We start from the raw sequence: 26,881 nt of genomic DNA on the forward strand, positions 1-26,881 counted from the left end.
ATTGAATAACGTCCTATAATAACTATGTCATTGGGCTGACATGAGTAAAAGACTGGCTTCTTGGAGTGTGCTTAAATGAGACCTGGAAAGAACCAAAATGCTTGTGTTCATGGATTCTACGTTGGCACTCTCTAGGTAGTAAGCTATAGGTTGGTACTAAGCGTGGTCAAGAAACGCTGTACGTTGATCTCTGTTCTCGGGAGTGGGAACAGCACTGGATCTGCCTGGTTCTGTAATACCCTGAAATGGACGCAGTGTACACTGTGACTCCAGGCTCTCTGCTCACACGTCTGCCTTTCCACGGACTGTAAGGAGCCAGTTCTCACATAGGTCGTCATTCTAATTTGCCTGAGTGCTACGAGAAACTCCCACATTTTGTGCATCAAGCATTAAGTAAGATTTATTTAGTCTGCTCTTGCAGGCTTTTTTTTTTTTTTTTTGGCTTGCTTTTTTCAATAGTTTGTAGAGATTTTGAAAATCGAATATAGCCCAGAATGAAAGAGGAGACCTAGATTTTCCTCATCTAATTTTTGTAGGTGGGACGCCTGGGTGGCTCAGTGGTTAAGCATCTGCCTCTGGCTCAGGTCTTGATCCTGGAGTCCTGGGATCAAGTCCCACATTGGGCTTACTGCATGGAGCCTGCTTCTCCCTCTGCCTATGTCTCTGTTTCTCTCTCTCTGTTTCTCATGAATAAATAAAATCTTTAATAATTTTTGTAGGTGAGGGAAATGAACAATAAGTCAGTTTCCCTTGTATTGGAGCACTGATGGATGTTGAAGGATTAGGGTAGCAAGAGAATATTAATATTGTTCAACAAGGGAAGGTACTGATACATAGAATATTTGGGTAATTTGCCCAGAACATAGGACATCTTCATCCATTTCACTGTAACTCTTGGTCAAGGAGAGCACACATACCCCATTCAGAGGCACCACCTTTGCTGACACTCAAAATGGGAAATGAACAATAGATAGGCTTTGCTGGCAGACCTTGGCAAGGATGAGACAATTAGAGAAAGTGGTCTAATGCTTTCCTTCTGACATAGCCACTTGGAGAAGTGTCCAAGATGAGCCCTTTACTAAATACTGCCTCAGAGTGGATGGTCTTGTTTAACTGGTCCTATTTTAGATGGGGGCATTATCTCCCTCAGCCCTTGAGATGGAGAGAAGACAAAATGGTCTGGGGCCAGTATTTCCCACTGCAAATAACTTGCTTCATTCTCCGTGGGATCTGAGAAGTTTGTTCTATCTTTCCAATACTGCCTTCCAACAGAACATAGCACAAATTGGGATTTAGGAATAAAAAGGGTCAGGCCAGGAATCCTATGTGTTCAATAGCACTGAGGAATGCAGATCTAAAAGGAAGTTTCTTGAGTTCATTGCACGTTGCTATGAAAGTCAGCACATGCAGCCGCCAAATCACAGTTAGCTTAGAATGTACGGATGAGTTCTCAGTAACAGGAGCACCGAGGGCTAGAAAGTTGAAAATAGATGTCATATGATACCAATTATAACTCAGTGAGATTTTGCAGTACCAAGAACCTATACAGAGTGTAAGCCAAAATGGAAGACGGTCCTGTTTCCTATGGCTTTAAAAACATTTTTATTACGATGTTTGCTACTTTTTTTTTCTTCAAACTCTTAATTAAAGTTTGTTTGGCTCTCCTAACTCATTTCTATATCGTCAAAGGAAATAGAAAAGAAGCGGCTAGGATAGCAGAAGAGATCTATGGTGGAATTTCAGGTAAAAATACACGGCTTTGCTCCTAAAACTTAAAAAAAAAAACAAAAACCCTCCTAAATAGTTCATAGGAATAATATTTCTAGAGGGCAGATTTTATTTATACTTTGGTTTTGTGTGGGTAGTCTTAAAAATTAAAGTAGCAAATGATGTTAACTGCACCAATTTGAAGGATTTTCAGCTTTATTTTTTGCAAATTTGTAGTTCTATTAGTGGTTATTATTTAAGGAGTAAATAGGATAGTGGCTTTCTAAGAGTATTTGGAGAAACCTCATTTCTACTAACCTAAACACGACTTATATGGGATTATTTTCTTTAATATTTTTAAACAAACTTTAACAATGCATTCTAACAAGACTGAATTTCCTCAGAAAATAGAATGACCAGTAAATCTGATTTCAAGCAGCAAATGTGGCATGCTATATATATTTGCGTTGTCATTTGCAATTTGAATCGATTACCTGCTCGTCACTGTCAGGAAAAAGCCTGCACTAAGCCCATTTATACACAGCATTGTGCCAAGCTCTGCAAACAAAGGTTTTTACAATAGGAAGTGCCAACATTTGGGTAAGACATTTTAAAGTCTTGTGGTTTGTAGGATTTAGTCTCCATTTCTCTCAAGAAATGATTTACCTTAATCATAGTGAGAGGCTACCTAAGTACACGAATCAGATACACTTATCACTGCTGGGATGGTCACTTGGTAGAGGAGTATTTATTCGTAAACAGAGTTAACAATTTCCCTCTGTGATCATAGTGTTCGTTGATGGTTCCAGGGTGACATCATTCTTGATCTAGTATCCATGTCAATAGCACCCGGGATTCTCTTTCAAAATAGACCAGTGCAATGTGATTCTAATACACTAGACAACTTGGAAGACACTAGATGACAGCAGTCTCATCCAAAAAAAAAAAAAAAATAAGACCTCCAAAAACAAAGCCTCAGAATGCTTCAATTCACTGGGGGAAATGACGAGAATCTTGAAGTTTCAGGAAGTGTCAGAAGGCCCGGAATGTGGAAAGAGGTTTCTTTTGGGGATTACATTTGTCACACATTTCAGGGAGGTATGTTTCTTAGACTGGTTTTAAAAAAGTTTCTCTCTCATTTCAAGTTAGTTAAGTGTGATCTGAAAATCTATTTTCTAATTTAATATATAAATATGGGCAGGGGCTTCCTAAGAGTTTCAGCACAGTTTGGATGTTCTCATAGATAAATCCTCCTCGTGGTTTAAGTGAGGTAAAAGCCAACAAAGTCGATATTGGCAAGAGCATGTTAAGAATGTTTTATCTTGTTGCTCATGTGCATTGTTTCTATCTTTGTCATCCTTCATTAAGTACACTCTTAAAAAAGTTGTATAATAGTCAAAACCCATGTGAACATGGTTTGGATTTAGGTCTGGAGCCATAATACAAATCTCTTAAGTAGAGCTCATTCATTCCATAGCTCAAATCTCCTTAATTGTTCAAGCTCCTAGGATGATAGTCATTTAATTTGCAAGTAGCATGGTGTTATAAAGTCAAAAACGTATTTTTTGATTATCATTAAAAGGGGGGGGGAGAATAGTACACGTTAATTTCTCAGTTTAATTTCCTTTCTGTGTATACATACATACGTGTGTGTATGACTGTGTGTGTATACACCCACCCGCCCACACGTATGTATAATAGTATATCCAGATATGGTAAGTAAGGCTTTCTGTAGTAATATAGACAGCAACAAGCCAGAAATAGTGGTTTTTTTTTCTTTGATACTGTTAGGAGTCAGATGCTATATACTTAAAGCTAGATGTATTAAAAATAAAGAACAAAATTTTCTTTCTTTCTTGCCAGTCTTCAGCTCAAACCGGAAATTCTCCTTGCTGCTCACTGGTCAGACCAATAACAGTTGGGAAAATATGTGACATTTAGTCAGTAAGTTAGCTAATTGACTTAGAAGAATCTCAGTCCAAGGTTAAATTTCTTGATTGCAATAGCATATTATGTTCCTGTAAACTATCATCAGAGCTGTCAAAAACAAGGGGAGGGTAGTAAAAAACTCAGCCAGGATAGGGTTTAGCTTGTCATAGGTCCTGGCATGCTTTCTTTTGGAAGCTACACCTAGCATCGTATCCCACATTAAATATCATTTTGGGGGCTGTAAAATCTTCTGGGATTTTTTTTTATTCTGGACTTTCATATTCTGGAATACATCATTCAATGTGTCTTTGTGGCTTAAACTATTACATTTGTAGATAACTTACCAGACTTGAGTTAAACTGTGGTTGTTGGCTGCATTTTTGATTTTTCAGGCTTCTTTGTGTAATTTGTCAATTATATATACATATGTATTTAAGTTTAAAACATTGTCATTGGCTCTTGGCACTATATCTCGAGCACCAGATGGATTCCCGAATCCCACCTTCAGCCCATAGAGATTTCTGCAGGCACTTTCTCCTGACGGGTGTGGTATATGATTTTTCCACCTTTGCTAATTTGGCCAGAATCGAAGCTCTATTTAGTCCAGGGCTTGGGCATCAAACTTGATAAAAATGAAGTATAGCTACAGGTTGATCATCTGTTTTCACGACCCTGGGGCCAGACAACGTGGTTTAGGATTCAGGGGTTTGGGGGATACCAGAAAGATTGCACAATGTGTATAGTGTATATATTACACAAGACTCCCATAATCAAACATTTTGATATTTCTATTTCTGTATTATATTTGGTATTTTATACTAAGCAAAACTGCAAACAAAAAAGAATCAATTGCTTAACCCGAGTCCTCACCATGTTTTGTTGCCAAAGGAGTTTGCATCAAATGGGGGGAAAGATTGGTTTTCAAACTTTGGGCGATTATATGATTGCAGACAGGAGATTGTGGAACTAATGTACTCTTTTTTAAGAAATTTTTTCTGTTAAGCCAAATCTAAAAGATTAGTTCTAGTCTAAATATTAAGGCTTAGAATCAGTTGTCTGTGTTCTAAATTCAAAAGATCTTGATTTGATAGCCACACCTCTGTGTGACTCAACACCCTGACTCCTTTTTCCTGTCCTTCCCCTTCCAACAGGTTTTTCCTGTTTTTGGTCCATTCTTGCCTAATCCTCTACCTAGCTTTCTACTCTTGTTCAGTTTTGCTGGTTGACTTCTCAAGCCTTGGCCTAGCCATCCTCTGCATAGCAACCTCGCACAGGTGCCTGCTGGCTTTCCCAAATTTGGACAACCAGGCCTCAGCACGGACTCTGCCCCCACCACCTGTTAACCTTTAGCTCAGCTTGTCTGCTCCCGATAGGCTCAAGGACACCTTCTTTCTAATACCCTACAAAAACTTGTTCCTTGACCATGGTGCATCTCCCAACTAGAACTAAATGTTCTAGAGAGTATGCATTTTAACTCAGTTTTATTATAATATTTTAGGTATCCCAGGAAATTTTATTATAATAGGGTTTTTTTTCCCAATTACCTTTGTTGTTACTGAAAATGCCATTAATTCTGCTCGGCTCTTGTGTGTATTTTGGTTCAAACTTGAAATTCCTTTTGAATTCTTTTATTTGCTAAATGCTACAGGAGAAGATACTGCTTCATATGATTTTGGAACTTGAATAAAGAGAACAAAGGTGGCTCCGTGTGCACCAGAAATTATAACCAGTTAGGCAATTCTTTAAAAATAATAAACCAGTGATCTTAAATACTTGTTGCAATTAGGAAGGGGAAAATTGCAAAAAATATTTTTTAAATAGTAATACTAGGTTTTATCTTGAATACTTGGCACTCAGACAACTGTATTTCTTCAGAACCGATTTTGTTATTGAAATCTGTGGTTTTAGAAGTTGTCGTGCAATTGTTATTCAAAGAATCTGAGAACTAGAGATATAAATCATATTCTGAGAAAAAGTCAAAAGGGGGGATGAAAAAGTACTTGAACATTTTCCATACACCTCATCAGGAACAAGTAAACATATTTGTCCAGTAAACTATCTTCCTAATGTGCTTGCAGCCCTGTGACACAGGCAGTCCGCCAAAGAGCTAAAAATAGGCTGCCTTAGAAGAGAATGGTTGATTCGTACTTAAGCATTCATTTATTTGGAGAGCTTAGTTGATATTTCCTGAAAGGAATGGAAAAAGTCTCTAGCTGCCAAATAACTTTTATCCTTAATTTCTCACAATTAGCTCCAATTTGCAAAGAACGATAAGAGTGAGAGACTGTGTTGAGAATGAGAAGAGGAAAACAGGAGAGCCCACCATGGCAACATTGCCGGAAAAGGTTTTGTGTGAAAACGCAAGGTGCTGGAAAACAATGTGACTGGAAAGATGACTTCCTTGAGAGTGGTTTTGATTCCAGTTGGGAAGCAGGAATGATTTCCACATTTCTGGTGATAGAAACAGATGCATTTCATGCTATGGATAAGGAGGTGATGGATAAGAGCTAAGCATCCCAGGCCAATAAATCGGGCTCAAGGTTAGGTGGGATTTAAAACCAGTAGTTCTTAACACCAGAGCCAGGTGTGTTCTAAGTCATAAAACTTCGGAATTCAGGACTATTGCTGCCAATTACTGGAAGTGAGAGCCCTTCATGTGGGGCAGATGGGTTGTCATGCATTTTGGGGGTGTTCTCATTCACAAGCAAGACTCTTCCCTTCTGTCCTCTCTGGAGGGCCAAGGGTGGGGGCCCCAGGAGAGAGACAAGTTTAGAAGAGGGGCTGCCAAAAGGAGGGGGGCTTGGTATTTGCCTCTCAAGTTGGAAGCCGGCTCAGGTGATTTACCATGCTGCCCCTGGACCTCTCATTGGGGCAAAGAGAAGTGGAAAGCTGTAATGTAGTGAGAGAGAAGCCGGGGCTAGCTCACCATTCCTGCTTTCTTGGTGGAATGGAAGACGCCCCCTCCCGGGTTGCCTCTTATGGTCAGCGCCCCCTTCCCCTTGGGGTCCTTTTGTCTCCTAACCCTCCAGGTGACTTTGACCTCCTTTTGTACGCTATAGAAAGGGATCACACAGCACATGCTCATTTGTGTCTGGCTTCCTTCACTCAACAGAGGGTTTTGAGACCTATCCAGGTTGTATGTGTGGAGTGGGTCTTAGGGGACTGGAGAGTAACAGAAGTAACTAGAAATAGGACAAAGATGTGGTTAAGGTTCCTGCTTCTCCGTAGGAAAGGGGACCACAGCCCACCCGGAGGCAGGTTTTAAAAGTAATAAAGCCATTTCACGTTCGTATTCTAATTTAATAATAGCAAGTTACCTTGTAATTCTTGTTTTTATTTATTTATTTATTTATTTATTTATTTATTTATTTATTTATTTATTTTTACTTGTTTTTATTTTTGAATCCTATACAGTACCCTCAGGTGACTCAGGTTTACTGGCTATTTTTTGAACAAAAGAAGAACAAAGCCATGGCTGTGGGCTTGCTTCTTATATTGGTCAGGGTGCTGAGTTGCCATTCATGGATGAAGATTGTCCTTCCAACCCAAGTGCCTATGTCCGTTTCCAAGAGCGATTAGGCAAGAGGGCAACGTGTCTGATACACAGTTCATGTTGAATGAGATGGAGATATATTAGGAGAAAACCAGGACTGACTAATTAAGGATTATATGCATTCATTATCTCATTATTCTCAGCTTATGCAAATTATAAATGTCCAAAGAGATTTAAAAATACTCCATCAGCTTTTAACTGGCTCAGGAAGACATGAAGATAGAAGCACAAGATTCTTTCATGTTCAAATTTTTATCCGTTTTTCTTATAAAAGCATTACACATTCACATCAGGAATAGGAAAACACCACTGATTATATATGTACATATATAAACATATATAAATTAGTTCCAATTTATATATGTGTGCGTGTACACACTTTTTAAATTTTGGAACTAACTTCAAAGTGATAGAAAAGTTACAAGAGTGGTACAAGGAATTCCCACTCCTCTTTGCCCAGAAAGCCCATTCATATTTACCCAACTGTCCTAATAATGTCCTTGAGAGCAAAAGGATCCCATGTGGGCCTACAGATTGCCTTTAGATGTTGTGTCTCATCAGCCTTGTGTGGTTTAGAAGAGTTCCTCAGTCTCTCCTGGAGCTGGTTACAGGCCAGTTACTTTGTAGAATGTCCCTCGGTGACTTGGTTCACTGTCCTCAGGATTAGGTTTGGGTTAATACACCTTCAGCAGGAATAAGACACAAGCCATGGTGTGTTGTTTTCATTGCATTCCCTCCACTACTACATGACGTCTGTCGCCCATTTCATTCCATCATGTGGCATACTGTGCCAATTTGTCCCATCACTTCTGATGTTAACTTTGATCCCCTGGGTAAGGCGGTGTCTACAATTTTGTTCTACCGTAAAATTGCTGGTGTTTCCTTTATAACTAGTAATTATTTTGTGAGGAGATAACTCGAGTCCGATTCTACGATTTCTTCTACAGTTCCAGGTTGGTGTTCTACTCTGAGGAAGAGCTTCCTCCTCACTCTTTGTATATTAATTTATATCAGTGACAACTTCTAGATTCCTATTTTCTTTGATAGGATATAATCTCCTACTACCATTTTTTATTTCGATGCTCAAGTCTTCCCATGTTTGACCAGTGGAAGCCCCTGCAAGCCAGCTTCTGTGTCTTTTTGACACGTCCCATCATTCATTGTCTTTCCAGCAAGATGTTCAGGGCCTATCTTATATTTTTCCTGGCCCAGCCCCTGAATCAGCCATCTTTCCAAAACCTTGTTGAAATAACATAAATATGAATATACATATAAATACATATAATATTGAATGAAAATCACATTTTCGTACCAACTACTACAATTTCAACCCAACCCTGTAGAGTTCATTCTAGCCTTCTGTCTTCTCATAACCCAAAAGGTCAGAGAAGATAAAAATTGAATTTCCCTATAAGAATAGGGCCTACTGAGGGATCCCTGGGTGGTGCAGCAGTTTGGCGCCTGCCTTTGGCCCAGGGCGCGGTCCTGGAGACCCGGGATCGAATCCCACATCGGGCTCCCGGTGCATGGAGCCTGCTTCTCCCTCTGCCTGTGTCTCTGCCTCTCTCTCTCTCTCACTGTGTGCCTATCATAAATAAATAAAAGTTTAAAAAAAATTAAAAAAAAAGAATAGGGCCTACTGAAATGTTTATAGCCCTTCACTCTGTCCTTGTGGCCTTGAGCTATTTCACACTCAAATAATCCCATCTTTGGCGGGACTGTTTTTGCCAAGTTCACAGGTATAGGAAAGCCCGAATTCTTGGCACTGTCCAGATCACCTAGAAAAGGTTGATACTATGGATCCTTTGTGTGAAATCCAAATTGTATCACATGCTATTTGGTGAATGAAGAGCACAATTATGTTTGAAATTTTACCAACTGGAACAGGTTTTCTTCCAAAACAAATGATTGCCCTTTGGCATGTTTAAAGAGGGTTACTTCTCAAATGCCCATTGAAGCTCATTAGTCTTGTTTACTAATAAACAATTACAGGAAAAAAAAATACTCGCATGGCAGTTCTGAAGCTGTTCCTTAGGACTCTGCCCTACCATGTGTACTTATTAATCATAAATTGCTTGAGTATCTAACATTATGGATGGGTTCTATTGGCCTACTTAGAGACCAGAGCACTTGCTAAATACTAAATTCCTGCACCCCCATTTTACAGATCACAAAATTGAGGTCAAAATAATTTTAGTAACTTGCCCATCTTGGCAGAAAGTGGTTGATGTAGGACTTGAACCCAGGCAGTGTGCCACTACTGGCTCCGGGCTTAGCCATCACACTCAACCGCCCCACAGGAAATTTTGGAAGATTGTGTCATCTGAAAAACCATACATATTCTGCATAATGGGAATAGATATACCCCATGACCAAAATGAAACAATTACCTAGGGAATTGAGAACAAACCCATTTCCCCTGATCCTCCAGCCTCCCTTATAGGGTACAGGCTGTTGAGTTTTCAGGGTAGGGGTGAGAGTGGGAGGCAGGGGAAGGATGCTGGCAGGGAGGCTCATTGACCAGCTTTGCTCCTTATTTTGCCTTATTTAGAGCTATCAGATCCAGGCCCTAGGCAATATTTATTCGAACTAAATTTATTGCTTGTTAAAAATTGACCCCAAAAGAGTGAGAGAGATGGTCTGTTGCTCCCTCTCCACACACACCACTAAATGAGGCTGTAATCTCAGTGGCTTGTTGCCCTGAATGTGGCTGATGAAAGAGCCTGACATGTGGTACTGAGCTTCCCTTGCCTCCCCTAAACCCCCTCTCATGGTGGATGGGCAGCCTCGTGGAGCAGCTGGAAGAAGACTCCAGACCTTGACTCAGAGCTTGATTTGTGTTTCAGATTGCTGGGCTGATCGATCCCCACTTCATGAAGCTGCGGCCCAGGGGCGCTTATTGGCCCTTAAAACTTTAATTGCACAAGTAAGTAAACTGAAGATTTGATCCTCTGTGTTTATGGTACGATGGGCATCATGCTCTAGAAGCTTTGGCTTAACAGGGATTTTGCTTGCCCCACCTGGGTCTCTGCGCGACCAGTCTAGGTGTAGATACCCTCTGTAGCTCAACCATTTCTTCCTCCTGCCTCTCTTTTCTTGGGAATCTGGCTCATGTTTTTTCACCCAGCAGCCCCCTCCCCTTCTGGGCCTGCCTTTACCCCATAGTCAGTTTCCTTGTGAGGGGGACAGCAGATGCCTTCAAATTTTCATTTCATTCACTCACCCTACACTCTCCCAGTGTGCCCAGTAACAGCAGCCCTGCAATTGCATCAGTCAGCTATTACCACATAACAAATTACCTCAAAACCCAGGGGCTGGAAACAAGCACAGATTCTCATGGTTTCTATGGGCCAAGGAGCAGCCTGGCTGGGTGGCTGTGGCTCTGAATCTCTTGCAGGCAGCCAAGTTATCATCCAGGGCTGCAGTCACCACACAGCTTGAGGAGGAAGGATCTGCTTCCAACCTCACTCATGTACTTGCTGGTCAGCTTGGACTCCTGGAAACTAGGGCCTCCCCATAGGGCTGTGCCATGACATGACTGCTGGCTTCCCCCAGAGAAAGCATGAGAGTGCCTAAGAAGCAATGGGGTTAGTATAACCCCAGCTCCAAAGTGACATCCCATCATGTCTGCCATATTTGGCTCAGTAGATATGAGTCAGTGAATCCAGCCCACACTTAAGGGGAGGAGTCTTCACAGTGAGCCAAGCCAGGAATCAGGGATCTCTGGGAGCCATTTTAGAGACTGCCTACCCTGATGATACAGCATATCAAAAGCAAACATAACAATAGGTGGATGTGGGTAGATCTTACTCCTTTGGGTAGATTTATTAAATTATTCTTAGTTATTAAGGCTATTTTTGACTGTATCCCTAGCACCTTGAACAATGAATAACAGCTTAGTAAATATTTGTAAAATGAATGAACAAAAGTCTACATGCTCCATTTACTCTGTTTGTTTTAGAATCTACATGTGTATAGAGGAGGTGATTTATTATATCTTTTTTCCACATTCTAGCTACCATCAAACCTGGCTTCCTTACCATTTTAAATTTAAACAGCTGGGCACACCATTCTGTGTGTGTGTGTGTGTGTGTGTGTGTGCGCACGCACACAGTTTTTTTTTTTTAGCTTCTTTTTATGAGTTGCATTAACTTCTTATGAAAGTGGAGGCAAAAGGAAAACAGTAGCTTCAAGTAATGATCAAATTGATTTTGTATTTGATTTTTATCACTTGCTTATGTATTTTTAGGCACTTAAAATTTGATCTAATTTGATGATTTCTAATATGTAATACATTCACATAGTTCAGAAATTAAAGTGATATTAAAAGGTACTCAGTGAAAAGTCTTGCATCCACCTCCTCCCTCTCAGTCCCCCATCTCAACACTTTTATTAGTATTTTCTTTTTTTAAGGAGGCTACACACCCAGTGTGGAACCCAACATGGAGCTTGAACTCAGGACTGGAAGATCAAGACCTGAGCTGAGAACAGGAGTTTGACGTTTAACCAACTGAGCCACCCAGGCGCCCCTTATTAGTATTTTTTAATAAACTTAATTTTGGCATAGTTTTAAAGAGGAGTTGCGAAGAGAGTACAGACACTTCCCACATACCCTTCACTCAAATTCCCCTAGTGCTAATATGATACATAACCATGTCCTCTATTCCAAAATCAGATATTAACATTGGTACAATACTGTTAACTAAACTGCAGAGTATTGGAATTACACCAGTTTTCCCACAGGGTCCTTTTTCTCTTCCAGGCTCTGATCCAGGATCCCACACTGCATTTAGTACATCTTTATTTTTAACTATACTTCATAAGCATGTTGGTTTCTGTAAATCAGCGTGTTTAAATGTGTGAGGAGCATTCTTCAGAGAGTTTGGCTTTTTCTCAGCGCATGCCCACTTCTTTACCCTTACACCTTAGTGAAAAATGTATTATTCTATTTTATTTTTTTACTTTATTTCGCATACAGGGTGGTGGAGTAAAGCAGTCAACCAGGAATCAGGAGCTCCTGACACTCATGCTGGCTGGCATCGATAGCTGGGGAGCCTCAAGGCTTATTAATAATTTGAACTCTCTGCATCTCCCATTTTCTCATGCACAATGGAGGTGATTCACTCTTCCATGGTCTTTCAGGCCTGTCCAGCATTGCACATGCAGAAATCCAAGGATTCTGAGTTTGCACCAGATGGAAGTTTTTTCTAATACACTGCTGCCACCTTCTGGACTAGCCTGTTTTTATTTTCTTAAAAGGAAAACAGCATCTAGGAAAAGGAAAAGATTTTTCTCATTGTATTAAATACCCAATTTGAAATATATAGCACAGCTCTAGAATAATGACATCATATTCAGGACACGAGAATGGACAGGACCCAGGAGGCATAGAAAGGCCCTAAGATGAAGGGACTGGCAATTGTGGCAAGTCCCAGCTGCTGGCCACAGCAGGGATGCCACCAGCACCAGGGAGGTCTGGCGGGACCTGAGGGTGGGAACTTAGGTTGGGGTTTGGGATTCAGGGTCACACACTAGGTTTTGGAAGCTTTCAACGGGCCAGTGAGGAGGCAGGAAATGAGAAGCAAAACTCTGCTCAGAAGGACTGGCAGAGACTTTCCCAGACAGAAAGTGGTAATCATGGGGGCGGCAGGGAGCAGGAGGGATGGTAAGGGCCAAGTTGTGAAAATCAGGGCATGAAGTCAGAGTTGGCCAACAGCTAGGCTGATGTTGTCATCTGGCATATGGAATCCAAGATGAGGAAGGAGGAGCATGGCAGTAAGAGGAGGGGGACGTGCTGGGACTGGGTAAGGAGATGAAAGTTGGGAGAAGTTGCTGTCCCCTAGACCCTCATACAGCAGAGACCTCTCCCTGCAGCGGAGTTGGAGTTGTGGCCAACAGCAGTGCTGCTACTATGGCACCCGAATCCCGGGAGCATTGTCTACTTGACTCTGAACTTAAGTCCAGGAGTCGCTGTCGTAGCTATTGCTAATGCAGCCTTTTACCCCTTCTCTCCAAATTCTAGGGTGTCAACGTGAACCTCGTGACAATTAACCGGGTCTCTTCACTCCACGAGGCGTGCCTCGGAGGTCACGTAGCCTGCGCTAAAGCCTTATTGGAAAAGGGTGCACACGTGAGTACCGCTCTTCCGTCCTGTGGCTACGTCTGCCCGGGTGCACCTGCTAGCTTCTAAGGACATGCTACCTTCCAGACTGCGCACCCACTGAGGGTGTAGGCAGGTCTGGCCCTGTCTGTGCACATTCCTGAAACGCTGACACACTGCTGGTCTCCCCCCTCTTCAGCCTCTCTGCCCGTGGGCGAACATTCCAATGAGGTAATTCACAGGAATCTTTGAAAATTGTGATGCTGAGTTTCAAAACATCAACTGGAACAAAAGTTATTTGAAAATAGATTTCGGGAAATTGGTCATAAAACATTAAAAAGAACACAAGTTAAAAGAACAACAGAGGAACTCCTAGGTGGCTCAGTGGTTGAGCGTCTGCCTTTGGCTCAGGGCATGATCCCGGGCTCCCTGCAGGAAGCCTGCTTCTCCCTCTGCCTGTGTCTCTGAGTCTCTGTGTCTCTCACGAATAAATAGTCTTTAAAATTTTTTTTTAAAATAAAAGAACAAAAGAAACACTGTTTTTTAATTTTTAATTTTTTTCAGAAACACTCTTAATTCAACATCTTAAACCAACAACTATTTGTATTGAGCAAAATCATCAGATGAGCTTTTAATAAATAATACATTGAAAAAAACTCAACAGAATTAACTTTATCTTTCTAAAAAAATTCTATCCTTATTTCTCCTTTTCTTTTGTATATTTATTTTCTTTTTTAAAAAGAATTTTAGAATTTATTTATTCATGAGAGACACAGACAGAGAGAGAGAGAGAGGCAGAGACATAGGCAGAGGGAGAATCATTCCCTGTGGGGAGCACGATGTGAGACTCAATCCGAGGACCCCAGGATCATGCCCTGAGCTGAAGGCAGATGTTCAACCATGGAGCCACTCAGACACCCCATTTATTTTTTTTATATTATTTTTACTTCCAATGTAGTTCACATACAGCGTTGTATTAGTTTCAGGTGTACAATATGGTGATTCAACATTGCCATACATCACCCAGTATCCTTATTTCAAGAATAAGGAGTGGCTGAGGCCCTGTGTGTGATACAAATATCCCAATAAGATTGTACAATTAAAACTTCTGAAAGTCTCAATAGCATTTATTTAGTTGCCAGATATCATTTTGTTTCTAAGTTTTGGTTTTAAGTTCAGTCCTTGTGTTCTTTGTTTCATGAGTTGCAGTGTTTTTAAGTGCTTACAGAAGATTTTCTTTGCATTTTATATGGAAATTGGGTTTCTACATATAGAACTGAATATAAAAGTCTTTCTTGGGCAAAGTGGTATTCCTGGTGCCATAGTGGTCAGAGCTGGGAGGCAGGGAGGGAGCGAGGACCCTGGGACCATGACCTGAGCCAAAGGCAGATGCTTAACCTACTGAGCCACCCAGGCGCCCCAGTGGTCATGTGTTTTTATCAGGTAGTACTTCTTTACATTACCACTTGGTCAACTCATGTATAATGATGAGGGTGAGGTTGGGTGAAGACCATTTCCTTGTTTTTTTTTTTTTAAGATTTACTTATTGATTGATTTAAGGTGGGGAGGGGAGCAGAGGGAGGAGAGAGAGAAACCCAAGCAGACTCCATGCTGAGTGCAACGTGGGGCTCAATCTCAGGACCCTGAGATCACGACCTGAGCCAAAACCAAGAGTTGGACACTTAACCCACTGCGCCACCCAGGTGCCCCAGAGGGCCATTTCCTTCCATTGGTAGAAAACAGCAAACAACATCAGGTTGTAGAGGAGAGTGTGCTGGTACAACTCTGGGAGGTTTTGTGGAGGACAAAGAAAAGAGGAAGACGTGGTCTCTTGGTTTTGGCAGTCTTATGAGGGAATAGTCAATAAATGTTGTATTATTTAACATTTTTATTTATTTATTTATTTATTTATTTATTTATTCATTTATTAAGATTTTATTTATTTATTTATTCGAGGGCGGGGTGGGGGGAGAAGGCAGAGACACAGGCAGAGGGAGAAGCAGGCCCCATGCAGGGAGCCCAACGGACCTGATCCTGGGACTCCAGGATCATGCCCTAGGCTGAAGGCAGGCGCCACACTGCTGAGCCACCCAGGGATCCCCTTATTTAACATTTAAATCAGAAGGAGAGAAAGAATAAAAGAAAGCTGGTCAATCAGTAGAAAATTCCTCAAAATTGGCAGCCCCATGAGGGCCTCAATCTCAGCATGACTGAAACTGTGCTTAGGATATTCTTCCTCTGGGACCGACTCTTCCTCTTGCATGCCCCACATCAGAGACCAGGTGAAACATCTTCCTGCGCTCCTATGTTCCCAACCTGGGGTCATCCCCCACCTTCCCTCTCCCCAACTAACTAATGACCACATCCTGCCAATTTTACTTCCTAAGTATTTCTCAAGTCTCTACTCTCTTTTGTCTTGCTCCTGGAGTGACCTAAAGCCTTTTATTATTGTATCAAAATTATCTGGTTGTATTTGTCTTCCCTGAGAAAATTCAACCGATTCTGAAGAGGCCAACTGTCTTACTTGCCTTTGTTTCTGAAACACTGGCACCTAATAGGTGCTCAATAAATATTGGTTGCCCTGAACTGAGCAACTTAGGAAGTCAAATTAGCCTTTGGGACTGAGGATGAGGGCGATTCTCAGTAACAACAAATCAAATCAAACCAGTATCACCAAATATTTTTTAGTAAAAATGTAAATAGGTTAGAAATCTCTAGACTCTATGAATTCTTACACATTTTTGCCCTGTCCTTGTCTGTCTCTGCCACCTTAGCATCTCCTCTTTAACTTTCCAGTTTATGGGGGCTATCCTGGCACTGTAGAGAAATATCCTTCTTTTATTTCTTTTTTTTTAAAAAAAGATTTAATTTATTTGAGAGAGGGAGAGAGAGAAAGGGAATGAGTGGGGAGATGGGCAGAGGGAGGGGGACAAGCAACTCCCTGCAGAGCAGGGAGCCAGATCTGGGGCTTAGTCTCAAAACCCCCAGATCGTGACCTGAGCCAAAGTCAGATGCTTAACTGACTGAGCCACCCAGGTACCCCTTTTTCTTTGTTTCTGAAATGTGAAAATTTAGGATCCTGATTATCACAAGCATATATCCTCAGTTGTTGAGGCAAAATGGTTTGACATGAAGCTTTCATTGTCCCCCATTTCAATCCTGTCGGAGTCTCCCCACCAGAATGCCTTGGCTCCCTGATGTCCATTCTAATCTCTTGCTAATATTCAAAGATGCCTCCCAGATCCCTAGAGGGCAGTGAGGGTGGTTGGAAACACCACATTGATGGCTGTTTTCTTTGTGCCTTTGGCTTGATCGTGATCTGTTTGGGAGTCACTGCTGGCACATGCAGTTCATATGGATTATAGTAGACCAGTAAGGAAATTTGTGGCAAGAAAGGCAGAACTGTGGGGGAATTGCTGAGGAGGTTTTCTTGTTTTTGTTTTTTGTTTTTGCAAGCACAGATGTGGGGACCTGGTTTCTCCAGCGTTTTTGGTTCCTGCCACGTTTGTTCATGATTGGGAGGGGGAGTCAGATTCATATTGATGGAAAGTGAAAATAATTGTTGTTGCAAATACTTAAAAATGCTTCCTGGGCACCAATGTTCTAAGGGTTTAACATGTAGTGATTCACTCGATCTGCCCAATAATATTGTGAGGTAGATTCTTTTATGATCCTCATTTTACAGATAAAGGAAACTGAGAAACAGAAAGTTAGTATTCCACCAAGATCTCTGAATAAATAGAAGAGAGGATGCTGGGATTTGAGCCCAAGCTAATGATTCCAGAAGCCATGTTCTTAACCACCAAACAGGATAACTCTTCAATGGTTAGGAGGCCAAGAAGCTCTGGAATACCCATGGATACATTTGAAAAGCTTTGTCCCATTTTGCCCCACTTGGGTTATTATTTATGGGTGAGAGTTGATGGGCTAGTGGTATCTTAGAGGATATAAAGCTATAATGACGTAGAGTTCCCTTGCTCACTCAGCAGCGTGGGAAATTCCTCCAGGCAGATGCGCAGGAAGACACACTTGAAAATGCTGATAGAAAAATATCAAATCCTCTGGGTCTCTTTGCTCATCCCTAGGTCAATGGAGTGACAGTTCACGGAGCCACGCCCCTATTTAATGCGTGCCGGAGTGGCAGTGCGGCGTGTGTCAACGTGCTGCTGGAGTTTGGAGCCAAGGCCCAGCTTGAGGCGCACTTGGCTTCACCCATCCATGAGGCAGTGAAGAGAGGTAAATGGGCCATCACATTGCACACAAAACACTGGTGGGCTCCCTCCAGTCTGCACGAATCAGTGGTACAGTGTTCACCACACAAGGAACAACAGACCTGCACCAGTAGGCTCGGTGTCACTTAGAATCCCAGAGCAGCAACCTCAGCGTGCCTAAATCTTCAGGAAATACTGGTGGGGCATGAAACAGCTCTTCTTGTAACCTGCCAATGCCTTTCTGTCTCCCGTGTCGCATTTCCTGTGGAGTCAGGCTCTCGGTAGGCCTTTCTTTCTTTCTTTTTTTTTTTTTAAGATTTTATTTACTTATTCATGAGACACACACACACACACACACACACAGAGAGAGAGAGAGAGAGAGAGAGAGAGACGCAGAGACATAGGTAGAGGAAGAAGCAGGCTCCCCTGCAAGGAGCCCAATGCAGGACACGATCCCAGACCCCGGGATCATGCCCTGAGCCGAAGGCAGACCCTCAACCACTGAGCCACCCAGGTGTCCCTCGGTAGGCCTTTCTTGAAGCTCTTTGCTGGGGTTTGGGTGGCAGCTGGCACAGTCAAGACTACAAGGGTGACTTCCCTGAGTCGTGCTTTGCTTATGTCTCTGTCTTTCCTAGAAAAGAACAGCTCATCTCCAAAAGCCCATAAAACATCAGCCATGAAAATAAATTATGAAAGCGTCTAAAAGCCAAGGCTGATAGTGTCCCTAATGGAAGATTACACATAACTGTCCACAACAAGCAATTTACTCTTTCTAGATGAGCTGCTGACTTCAAGGTCATTAGTTATTGAAAAAAGGTTGCAACTTTGAAAAGCACAGCATTAGAAACCTTGAAGTTGATACTAGACTCCTGTATTCTGTTGCTTTTGAAATGAGGGAAAAGAGTAAAATTAAGGTATTTATTTATTTATTTTTAAATTAAGGTCTTTTTTTTTTCTTTATTTATTTATGATAGTCACAGAGAGAGAGAGAGAGAGAGAGGCAGAGACACAGGCAGAGAGAGAAGCAGGCTCCATGCACCGGGAGCCCGACGTGGGATTCGATCCCGGGTCTCCAGGATCGCGCCCTGGGCCAAAGGCAGGCGCCAAACCACTGCGCCACCCAGGGATCCCTAAATTAAGGTCTTTAAAAACTATGCATTGGCTGGACCTGAACAAGAAGATACCACTGCAAGGCCAAGGCCATTTGTCAAAGGTCACACTGAGAGAGCAACAATTCTGTTACCTATTGGTGGAGTTACTCTTTTTTATGGAGATCAGAAATACAGTGGGGAAGTTGGAACACTGTAGAACAGTTATCTTTGCTGGTCTAATTGGGGACAAAAGTCTTTATTTCAAAAGGCATAATGAAAGATTTGCTCCAGGTTATTAAACATGTCACTTGGTGATTTTTTTTTTTGCATCGGATTACTTTTTTTCCTGTGATTTTATTTTTTCCCATTTTTTTAATAATTGAAGTATAATTAATGCACAGTGCTTTATTAGTTTCAGGTGTACAACATCGTGATTCAGCAATTCTATGCATTATTCAGTGCTCATCCCAAGTGTACTCTTCATCTCCATCATCTGTTTGAACTTGCCACCCACCCCTCTACCCTCTGGTGACCCTCAGTTTGTTCTCTATATTTGAGTCTGGGTTTTTTTGTCTTTTTCTTTTCCCTTTGTGGATTACTTTAAATGAAACAAAAGACCCAAATCTCAATGTATCCATGGTTTTGATGTCTTATACATACTTAATAAACATTTATTGATTAATAACTGATGCTGGCCATTTCCCAAACTCCAAGTATATCCTTTAAGTTGAAGGGAAATGGTCTACTTTGGAAATGATCTAAAAGTCTTAAAAATATTTTTTAAAGATTTTATTTATTTGAGAGAGTGAGCAAGAGAGAAAACATGAGCAGGGGGAGGGAGAAGCAGACTCCCCACTGAGCAGGGAGCCCGATATGGAGCTCTGGATCCCATGACCCTGGGATCATGACCTGAGCCAAAGGCAGATGCCCAAACAACTGAGCCACCCAGGTGCCCCTAAATTTTTTTTTTAAATATTGATTTGAAGTAAGTTAGTTAGTTGCATTTCCATCCAACATTTAAAAATGGATAAATCCTGGGAATGGTTTGAATAACTTAACTAATTCTGCAATACTTGTATGGTTTTATCTTGTAGTGTTTGGTATCTATGTGCCTACAACATATATACATGTTTATCATAAACACATGAATTTATGTGTCTCTGTGTATTTTTTTTCTGTATCTACAAGCTTGTTAGGTAGGGACCAACATCCACAGAATGGAAGAATAAATAGCAAATTCATTATTTTAGATGCTGTTATATTAGTGCTAATCATTTATATATTAATTTTGTAAAACTTCCTGTGAGTAGCTAAATTTAACTCAGGCCAGGCTCAGTTTCTTCTGTAAAGAAAAAGAAAGAAAGGAAAATTAAAAAGACAAGAATAATTTTAAAATGTGTGTTAGAAAAAGAAAAAAAATGTGTGTTAGATACTCTGTATTTACCAGGAAATTTTAGGTACTGATTAGATATTATTTCTGGATTCTTACAGCTTTGAACCTATCCGAACAGGCTAGGGTCAGTTTGAGTCCATACTTTAACATATTGATGCTGTAATCCCAGCATAATATTTACTTATGTGAACAGTTTGGATCCTTCTTTGTACATTTTCAGGGAGATTTCTACTTAATTTAGCATTTATGATAAATCAACCAGGTTTGAGATGAAGCTTGCTTTTATGTTATCTTCTAAAGAAAAGGTTGGGTAAGTGATAGAAAGATTTTTTTTTTTTTTAAGAAAACAAATCTTCAGAAAGAACAAACTCTTTATAAGCTCCCATCAGTTCCTTGGAAGTATTTGCTCCTGATGAAATAATTCATATGCTGCAAATTAATCAAGTCTGTTCATTGGGCAGCCCCTCCAAGGACAATGCTTATTTACATAGTTCTTGTTAGCCACCGAATTTGAAAGTGCAGTTAAATATATTCTATATTTGAGGCTTTTTATTCTCATAGGTGTCTTCTAGATTAACCCAAATAAGGAGGTGTGGCCATTCATGGGTGAAGAAGAGAATTGAGAGATGCGTAATGGAGAGGGATCCAGGCTGGGCCTTGCATTTGGGCGCAGGCTTTTCAGGGTAATAATAGGATAAGTCATTTACCCCTCTGCATCTTGCAGCCTCTATTTGTAAATGGGTGGCTTCATCATAGAGAGTTTATTTCAGCTGTGCTCCCTGGAGCCGTTAGTTTAGTTGAGGTACCACAAGGGCTGCAAGAGGAATTTAAGTGGGGCAGTATGGGCATGCTTTCCTTTTTATTGGTTTTTATTTGGGAGTTTTCTAAGATTTCTGAACAAATTTTTTTTCTGCTTAAAAAAAAAATCTAGGTTATTTCTAAAGTCCACTCCAGCTAAGCAATTCTATAGGTCTATAAATAGGCAATATTTCCCTTAGTTGAGTAAGGTTCTCTTTTGTTCCACCAGGTCATAGAGAGTGCATGGAGATCCTGCTGGCAAATAACGTTAACATTGACCAAGAAGTGCCTCAGCTTGGAACTCCCCTGTATGTGGCCTGCACCTACCAGAGGGTAGACTGTGTGAAGAAACTTCTAGAATTAGGTAACTTTCTGAAATCTTTTTATGAGAAGAACCTATTAATTTTGTTGGTTTTCCATGGCTTTAAAGACAAAGTTATTGTCAGGCTGAACAAAATTCTGACAGTATTTGATGTCTGAATGCTTGAAACAGAACTTTTCCAGAGAAATGAGTATCTGCTTCCTTTGACACTGGCTCCATTTAAGTGGTATGGTACTCCTTGGTGGTTTCAAGAGAGAGTAAGAGTCTCTTTCCCATAAGTCCTAGTGGGGAAAAAAACAGTTTTATTCCCTTGGCTGTCTTTGAGTCCACATGCCCATCTCTGAGCCAATCATGGTGGCCAGAGGAATACAATACACTGATTGGCTTAGGCCTATATTTCAGGCTACACTGAAGTTGTTGGGCTTCACTGGCAGCATATGAACTGGGAATCATAGGGGATAGTTGCCCAGAGGGAAATCAGTGTGGTTATCAGGAAGATGCCAGATAGATAAATAATAGATATTTGCCTTAGACTCCTTTAGATCAATCTTGCTAAGATCCTTGGTAACCTTTTAATTTTAATTTTTAATTTTTTAAAAAAAGATTTTTAAATTTATTTGAGAGAGAGAGAGAGAGAGAGAGAGGAGGGGGAGAGGGAGAGAGAATATCAAGCAGACTCCCAGCTGAGTGCAGAGCCCGACACAGGGCTGGATCTCACGAACTTGAGATCATGACCTGAGCCAAAATCAAGAGTAGGACGCTTAATTGACTGAGCCACCCACATGCCCCATAAGTGCCATCTTTTTAATTCTAAAAGGCATTTACAGAAACTAGGAGTCCAGGGCAAGGTAAAATGCCTTGAAACTATTATTTGGTTAAAGATTCCTCAATCTTAGCCACTGACATAAAGGTAGAGTCTGTACTAAGAACCTTTAAGCATTTTTATCTACAAGATTTTTTGTCTTTTTCATCCCCCATCATTTACTCCTCCCTGTAGTAGTCAGAAATCTTTCTTTGAGCCCAGAATAATATAAATACTAAATAAACTTAACTTTACCCTTTGCTAAAAGACGAAATAATTCTGTGTAAAAGGATCTGTAAATATTTAATTTTGTTGATCACACAGTTCATACGGGAAAGCAAGTAAAGTACTTTAAATGGCTACACATACTTTTCTTCACTTTTCTCATCCAGCTGTTTTGAAGCAGCCTTCATAGCCATTGCTGAGGGTCTAGGCTTCAGTCACCTATTTTCAAAGATTTGTCAAATATGTCATGACATCCACGATGCCTTTATCTAGAGCTCCTGTGTTTTAGGCTCCTCGTACTTCCCCATTCACATTTAGCACTGACTCGGGGGCATCTGCTTTTCTAAGGGGCCAGCGTGGACCGTGGCCAGAGTCTGGACACCCCCCTGCATGCCGCGGCGAGGCAGTCCAGCGTGGAGGTCATCCACCTGCTAGCGGACTACGGTGCTACACTGAAGTATAGAAACGCGGAGGGCAAAAGTGCCCTGGATCTGGCAGCTCCAAAGAGCAGCGTGGAGCAGGCACTCCTGCTCCGGGAAGGTAAGGAAGGGCCAGGTGGCCCCCTCTCTTCCCTAAGCACATCTCCTACCTCTCCTTCCTGTCTTCTCTCTAAACTGTCTTACCTTTTTTCTTGTCTCTGTTTAATTGGGACTGGTGTGTGGGAGGCAGCCCGTCTCACTTGCATCACTGGGATGAGATTTTATGCGCTGTATTTATTGACTTGTCCCAGAAGGGCATTTTTATAGCTGGCAGGTGGCTGTGTATTTTCTATAATGAGAAAATGATCGGAGCACGTTGCTTCCGCCATGCAAAGGTTGAACTGCCACTTCTCTCAGTGCAAGCACACAACTGAGTAGACCAAACCTGTGCTTTGTGATATTTGGGGGGAGTTAGCGATACTTGAGTGATAGGCTGCAGGGGGGACACAGAGTGCGTTTCAGAGGCTGGACTCACTGGTGATGTCGCCTGCCTGGTCTGTTCTTCCAGCTCAGGGACTGGGTGGATCCATGCCCCCAGTTGCCTCGCTCCCATTTCCCCCTTGGGCTAAGGGTGCTACAGATGCCTGAGGGGAGAAGCAGGTCTCTCAAATGCTCTGCTTTCCAAATTCATTTTTTAAAAATTTTTATTTATTTATTCATGAGAGACACACACAGAGAAGCAGAGACACAGGCAGAGGGAGAAGCAGGCTCCATGCAGGGAGCCTGGCATGGGACTCGATCCCGGGTCTCAGGATCACATCCCAGACTGAAGGCGGCGCTAAACCGCTGAGCCCCCCGGGCTGCCCTGCATTTCAAATTCAAACATGAGCCATGTTAAGTCTATACAGAAAGAGGACATTATCCGAGCCTATATGGATCCCTTGTATGCTTGGGAGACTATTAAAGATAGTAGTAATTATTCAAGTTTCCATGTGTCAGGTGCTGAGCTGAATTTGAAATCCAGATTAATCTCCCTGAATTCTGAGAACTTTAAGGCAAGGAGATAAACTGTATACTAACTGGTGCTAGCCCAGCAGCAAGTGGGAAAAGAGATACTGGCTTGCAGAAGGTCATATGACTGCTAAGAAGAACTAGGATTCCAGCCTGACACTCTGACCCCAGAACACGCACCCTTAATGTTATGATGGCCCAATCCTGAACCTTCTGAAACAGTCCCTGGCAGAGAAGGGTTTCATTTTACTCACTGGTTCTGTTTTATGAAACCACCCTCACGTCTTCTATACCTTCCAAGTGGAATGCTCAGTTCATTAATTTTAGGAATGCTTTCCAGGTCAGTGCTTCCTGAGTGCTACCATGAGTATGAATCACCTGGGGGTGTCATTAAAATGCAGATTTGGATTCAGGAGGTCTGGGGTAGGGCCTAGACTGTGCACACCCACTGAGTTCCACATCATGCTGCTGTTGCTGCTGGTCTGAGGTCACACTTTGAGTACCACTGGTTTAGATTATTTTCAATAGTCCAGGTCATTAATGATTGACCCTTTAGGATCACTTGGGTGGCTCAGTGGTTGAGCGTCTGCCTTTGGCTCAGGTTGTGACCCCAGGGTTCTGGGATCAAGTCCCACGGGGGAGCCTGCTTCTCCCTCTGCCTATGTTTCTGCCTCTTTCTCTGTGTCTCTCATGAATAAATAAATAAAATCTTTTAAAAAATAATCGACCTTATATTGGAAACTTCACTTGAAAAATCATGATCTTCCTCACCAGCTCCCTGTTTGGAAATACCAGGCACTTTCCAACTCTCAGCTGAGACTATGGTTTATAGCAGTTGTCACATTTCTTCTTTTCTTCCATCAAAAATGTTTTCAGGTCCAAGGTTTAGATTTCTTCTAAACAAGTTCTTCTCTGTTCTCTTATCATTAATATGGCTGCTTACTCCAGAAGGATGAACACCAGCTATATCAGAGTTCACTCTCTGAACTTCTGTAGGCAACCTGGACAATTTGTCTGCATTACTGTTTTCCAGAGGAGTTTTAGTTGGGTGACAGGCAGAGATGCTTTCCATTTTTGCTTCCCAGGATTTTAACTGAGGGCAATTAGTTGCTCATTCTATCACATGGATACTGCTTGGAAACATTAAATCAAATATTATCTGGCTTTTTGCGTAAGCAACGCATCATTTCTCATGCGGTGCAAGATCCTGTTACAGTAGGATTTTCTTGAGAAGGACAACTTTGTGTAGTCCAGTGATCACATAGGTCTACTTGAAGAGATCTTTACTGATAGTCAGGTTAGGGAATAATGGCACATTACAAATGCCTTGGTATAACTAGGGTTCTAGCCCAGCCTCATCTGTCCTGTTCAACCACATTTTGGCTCTCATTACTTTCCTTCAGCCACTCAAAGCCATGGGTGTGATGACTCCATGAGCCTCCTTGAGGCTGAGGTTCAGGGTATAATGGGCGTTGAGGGAGTTGGGTCCTTTCTCTAGATTCCCTATTGAGCCGAGAGCCTTGTGTGAATGGAGGGCCCCTCCTAGTATGACTTGGGACCCAGCCACAGCCAGGAGGTCCAGGAGGCCTGTGTGACCTCTCAGCAGTTGTCTCTTGCTTGGCAGCTCTGTCCCAGGGTCCTTCCTGCTCAGTGCTTTCATTTGTGTTCTCTCCTCGGCCAGTATTATTGCATTCATTGGCATGTACAATACATGAATGAAGTGCATTCCCTTTATTTTTTGTATTTTTTATTTAAATTCAATTTAAATAACATACAGTGTATTATTAGTTTCAGAGGTGATTCATCAGTTGCATACAACACCCAATGCTCATTATTTCAAGTGCCCTCCTCACCTCCTCTCTGGCAACCCTTAGTTTGTTCCCTAGAGTTAAGAGTCTTTTATGGTTTGCTTCCCTCTCTGTTTTTGTCTTATTTTATTTTTCTTTCCCTTTCCGCTATGTTGATCTGTTTTGTCTCAGATTCCACGTGGTAAATTCATATGGTATTTGTCTTTCTCTGACTGACTGTTTTCGCTCAGCATAATGCCCTCTAGTTCCAGCCACATCGTTGCAAATGGTAAGATCTCATTCTTTCTGATGGCTGAGTGATGTTCCATTGTATAGATACACCACATCTTTATCCATTCAGCTGTCAATGGACATCTGGGCTCTTTCCATAGTTTGGCTACTGTGGACATGAAGTGCATCCCCTTTAGACCTCACGCTTCATTCCTGGCTTGTCTCTAGTTAGGCTCATTCTTCAGTATCACCAATAGAGTTACCTAGAGGGTCAACTTAAATGTGTTCCCACCCAAAGGGGCAAACTGGGGTCCCTGTGTGTTATTTAGTGTCTGCCACATCACTCCATAATCCACTTACAGATCCAGCCTCTCTTAAGCTTGTAGAACATTTCAGCCTCTTTCAGTTCTCTGGTCTTCCCTTCTTCCCCAACCCCACTGTCATGAGTTTCACACATTTTCATTTCTTCTCCAGGCCCGCCTGCTCTTTCCCAGCTCTGCCGTCTATGTGTCCGGAAGTGCTTGGGTCGAGCGTGTCATCAAACCATCCATGAACTCCATCTTCCAGAGCTGCTGGAAAGATTCCTGCTATACCGGTAGTCCCACCTGGCTGTAGGAAGATACTTGGAAATAAGCAGGTTGTTGCCTGCTGTATCCAGGGTACCTAGTGTAGATGCCCAACCACTAGACTCTGAGTATCTTTAAATGAGCTAAGTCAGTTAGTGTAGATCCCTGATGAACGGGAACACTTGATGAGTGGAAACTCCTGGTTAATGCTCTCATTAACCAAGGGGCAACCAGGAGCCTTTTTTGTCTTTAGCTTTTGTTGTTAAGAAACTTTAAAAATCTGCAAAGGGGAGTGAAAATAATCCATGTTTGAAGATTCATGATCTTTAATTATTGAAGGGTCAATATTCTGAATATCATGCAGACACATGTAAATCTGGGTGAATAAGATTATGATGCATTTAAGTATTTCAAGATGTGTTCCTGATTTAGTTCCTTCCTCCTTTTCCCTTTCTTTCTTTGCTTCCATGAATAAACCTCTGCTATAATTTTGATTTCCTTGCCATTTGTATTTACATACATACATTTAAATATACATATATACACGTATATACATGTGCATAGTTATAGACACACACACACACACTCAATACGTTAAAAATATCACAGTTAATAGAGACTTTCAGTTACTGAGGTCCTGGTTGATAAGAGAGATGTTGGAAGAGATTAGCTCATCCAGAAGTTGGGGTCTATTGCTCATCACTTCTGATATTAAATGCTGTCCTTTGAAGTAAAA

The 26,881-nt window shown here is 41.6% G+C and overlaps 1 protein-coding gene across 2 annotated transcripts; it reads left to right on the top strand.

The window, feature by feature from the left end:
* Positions 1 to 1,472: 1,472 nt before the first annotated feature.
* Positions 1,473 to 26,639, top strand: ASB11 (ankyrin repeat and SOCS box containing 11). 2 transcript variants are annotated; one of them, XM_077888687.1, is made up of 7 exons: positions 1,473 to 1,743; positions 10,036 to 10,115; positions 13,212 to 13,319; positions 17,375 to 17,525; positions 21,012 to 21,146; positions 22,480 to 22,671; positions 26,054 to 26,639. In XM_077888687.1, exons 1-7 carry the CDS (start codon positions 1,563 to 1,565, stop codon positions 26,176 to 26,178), a joined length of 972 nt encoding a protein of 323 aa, XP_077744813.1. In that variant the 5' UTR covers positions 1,473 to 1,562; the 3' UTR covers positions 26,179 to 26,639. The 2 variants fall into 2 exon arrangements, with proteins under 2 accessions (XP_077744813.1, XP_077744814.1); XM_077888688.1 differs by lacking the exon at positions 1,473 to 1,743 and adding an exon at positions 2,580 to 2,805.
* The last annotated feature ends 242 nt before the right edge of the window (positions 26,640 to 26,881 follow it).

The sequence above is a fragment of the Canis aureus genome, chromosome X (genome assembly GCF_053574225.1).
Source record: "Canis aureus isolate CA01 chromosome X, VMU_Caureus_v.1.0, whole genome shotgun sequence".
Taxonomy (NCBI): domain Eukaryota; kingdom Metazoa; phylum Chordata; class Mammalia; order Carnivora; family Canidae; genus Canis; species Canis aureus.